Raw genomic sequence first — 3,666 nt, 5'->3', positions numbered from 1 at the left:
GAAATGAAACCAGGGTGGCCGCGTCACTCTCCTGTCTCCAGCTGAAAACAAAACCGTGCTCTGGCCCTGCGTCACCTCCAGGGACAGATTCCATTTGGCGGGTGGGTGGGGTCTTTGCTCAGCACTGGGTCTGCTCAGGGGCCCCCAAGGCTTTACATCCACCCAGAGTAAGAAACAGAAATGTCCAGCGGCTCCTGGGCCTTCTGGATGCTTCCAGGGCTGGGGGCCTGCAAGCGCGGGGTGGGGACTCTGCCTGACCACCCCCACGGCCTTTGCCCCAGCTCCCTGAGCACGTTTTGTTTCCCTTCTGCTCTGTTCTGCAGAGTTTCTTGGCTAAGACGGACTTGGATGTGTCTGAAGTCTCCCCATTTTCCCATAACTGGCCTTGAGGTCGGCGGTGGGTTGAGGGGTGTCTCCTGCCACGGGACGTGCCCTGCGTCTCAGCCTCACCCTACAGAAGGCTCTCAGGCTCTGGGGGGCTGAGGCAGGGGGCCTGGTGGCGCCTTTGTACCTCTGGCTTCTTGTATTCAGCGGTCAGCACGGTGGGCTGGGCTCCAGGGCCATCCAGGCTCTTGCTTTGAACAGCAGCCGGGTCCTGGTCCTGGAAACACCCAGGTGGAACTTGGTTCAAGAGCTGACACGCAGGGACCTCTGCCAGTCCTGCTGGGGTGTGGAGGGGCCGGTGTTCCTGACTCAGAGACCAGGAGAGCCCAGGAAGCCTGAGGCCCAGGTCCTTCCTCGTCCTGCCGCGCAGAGCTTGTGCTCATGTCCTTCTGTCTGCCCAGCTGAGCCTCATGGTCACTTGCTATTCTGCTTCCTGCAGGAGCTTCCCAGTGGGGACCCCAAGGATGGGCCTTTCCGGGAGGACCAGGCGCTCCTAGAAGGTGAGTGCAGTCCTGACGTCCCCTCCCCAGAGCTCACAGCACCACATTGAAGGCCAGGGTTCTGAGTGGCCTGACACCTACCAGCATGAGTGTGGTAGCAGCCTCCTGGCCACACTGCCCCCCAGGATCCTCACTGGACAGGCAGCTTGCATCTGGCCATCACACGTGGTCCAGCCTGTGTCCCCAGTGCTGTTGCTCCATGTCTGGAACTCTGCACCCTGTCTGTGGGCACAGGGACAGCTCTGGGGGGCTGGGGCAGGGGGCTCCACAGACCATGATTGGGACTGTGAGCCCCAGGTGGACGTGGGGGCCACTGTGGAGTGGGCCTGGGTGCCCAGCACATACCAGAAGAGTCCTTGCCAGGGTGCATCTCTGGTGGGGGACAGTCCTCCTACAGAGGACAGTCTCCACAGGCCACCTGCCTATCAGGTGCAGGGTGCAGGGTCACCTTTACATGGCTGCTAAGGCCAGGGGCTCTAGGACCCCCACCCCCTGTGGGAAACTCAGGTTCTGGGCACCTTCGCAGCTCACAGCTGGAAGAGCGCTGCCCGAGGGGTCTGGGGCCCTAACCTGGGGGCACGGCTTGTGAGAGCCAGAGAATAATGAGCCGTAGGACCAAGGCGCCTCATCGTCCACACGCAGAGGCTGGGAGAGGGGGTCTGCTCCACAGACAGCCTGCAGGCAGCCTCACCTATGGGTCCTGGGGTTGAGGGCTGTCGGGAAACTGGACTGTGCCTGGGCGGAGGGAGGTCTGACCACACAGGGCCATGCTGGAGGCCCCACGAGCAGGGACCCTTCCCCAACCCTCTGTGCAATGTCGGCAGCCCCCAGAGGACAGCCTGCTCCTCGGGAGCCAGTGTGGGAGGTCGGCGAGGCAGGACACCTGGCTGCAGCTGACTCTGGAGAGGCCTCCCTGCTGGTCTCTTGGTGCCCCCTATTCCAAAGGCGGACTTTCCGCACAGGCCCACCTGGGAGGGGTCTGTGGCTGGGGGAGGTAGCGGAGGGCAGCAACAGCTCTCCCTGGCCAGGCCCCATCCTCCATTGTCCCCTCTGTCACCAAATCACCTACCTGGGCTGGGCACCTCCCTCACCCCTTCTTGTTCCCCGCAGTGGTGCTACCCCCCCAGAAGGCCGAGGGCCACGAGGGCCCAGGACAGCTCTTCAGCATGGACGAAGGGGAGAGAGCCGCAAACCGTGAGGGCTCGCGAGGCCTGGGCAGGAAGCGCCTGAACATTGACGTAGGCCTTTGCCCCACTCCACACAGAGCGTCCCGGGGCTTGGGGTGGGCAGTGGAGGCCCCAGGTGGGTGGCCCTGGGCCTTCCAGCTGGCCTTCCTGTCATCCAGCATAGGCCCCAAGGAGCAAAGCTCGTGTGTGTGCCGGCTCTGGGCCCTCAGCACAGCTGTCTCAGTGAGCTCGGCCCGGCCTGGCCGATGAGACAGAAGTGGAGAGGCCCCGCATGGGTGCCCAGACCCCAGGGGAAGTACAGCAAGGGCTGGGGACGGGTCCTGCCTCCTTGTGGGGCCTGGGGAGGAGCCGGCCACCCTGGTTTACAGTCGATTTCTGGGGCTGGCACTTGGCAGTGGGCAGGGCTTCCTCATCCTGGGAGATGCTGGGCACTCGAGCAGGCACAGGCCATAGTGGGAGATTGAGCATGGTGCCAGATCCGCTTGGAGTCTCCTGGCCGCACACCAGAAATGGAAGACCCCTTGGAAGTGTCCCTGGGAGTCACAGGCCCCCTGGTGTGACAGGGCCTATAGAAGACCCAGGGTGGTGGGGGACGACAACAGTATTTCCTGTGCCCTATCCCTGCGTGCTACCAGCAGGCCCTTCAGTGTGATGTCTCAGTGGAGGAGGATGACCGTCAGGAGTGGACATTCACGCTGTATGACTTTGACAACAGTGGGAAGGTCACCAGGGAGGTACCGTGCCCGTGCATGTCAGCTGTCCACCAGAGGGTGCTCGGGTGTGGCCTGTGGCATCTGGAATCAGGCTGGTCCAGTAGGCAGATGGACAGACAGAGACACCCAGCCCCCGAGATGGGGAGGCAGCTCCAGCTGAAGCAGGAGAGGGTGGGCCTGTGGCTGTGGGGAGGCAGACAGGAGGGCCCACTGGCGGTCCTGGCCGGCTAGAGTGGGCGTCCTGTAACCCAGGGCTGCCTGCTGACATTTCCCCGCCCAGCCTGGTGTGGTCAGTGTCTGCAGCTGGGATGCCCTTGGCCAAGCCTGGGCCAGCAACCCTGCAGGGCAGCCAGGTCCCAGGAGTGACCCCTACCTGGCTGAGCTGTGAGTCTGGGACCCAGAGGCCTCCTGAAGTGAAGCAGGGGACAGGGGACATGAACATGCTGAGATAAGCATGCCTGAGTGAAAGTGGAACTGTCCGTCTGTCTGCTGAGCCCTTTGGCAGAACGCTGTGACTCCAGGGATAACGGGGTGACCATCCAGCCATGAAAGGCATCCTCTGGGCTAATCTAAGACGGTCTCTGGCCTGGGATTTGGAGTGCATGGCGCATGGGTGCCAGGGCAGCAGGGGTGGCGGTGTTTAGCAGCAAGGGTGGGCAGTGTCTCCTCTCAGGTCAGCTGTGCCCTCCCAGGACATGTCCAGCTTGATGCACACCATTTATGACGTCGTCGACACCTCCATCAACCACTCCTCAGGCAGGAGCAAGACCCTCCGAGTGAAGCTGACGGTCAGCCCTGAGCCCTCTAGCAAGAGGAAGGAGTGTCCTCCCACCAACCAGGGTGGGGCCCTAGGCCAAGAAGCCACCCTTGCTTAGTCCCATC

The 3,666-nt window shown here is 62.8% G+C and overlaps 1 protein-coding gene across 1 annotated transcript in view; it reads left to right on the top strand.

Annotated features, from left to right (window-relative positions):
• The first annotated feature begins 506 nt into the window (after positions 1-506).
• NKD2 (NKD inhibitor of WNT signaling pathway 2) overlaps positions 507-3,666 on the top strand; it is a 57,964-nt gene continuing 54,804 nt past the window's right edge. The window contains exons 1-4 of the mRNA XM_081280806.1: positions 507-884; positions 1,995-2,122; positions 2,710-2,805; positions 3,477-3,624. Of these exons, the coding sequence (XP_081136932.1) occupies positions 2,051-2,122; positions 2,710-2,805; positions 3,477-3,624 (316 nt within the window). The 5' untranslated portion in view covers positions 507-884; positions 1,995-2,050. The remainder of the gene's footprint in view (positions 885-1,994; positions 2,123-2,709; positions 2,806-3,476; positions 3,625-3,666) is intronic.

The sequence above is a fragment of the Spermophilus citellus genome (assembly GCF_964194105.1).
Source record: "Spermophilus citellus genome assembly, chromosome: 1".
NCBI classification, from domain to species: domain Eukaryota; kingdom Metazoa; phylum Chordata; class Mammalia; order Rodentia; family Sciuridae; genus Spermophilus; species Spermophilus citellus.
This window is presented reverse-complemented; position numbering and strand designations above follow the sequence as displayed.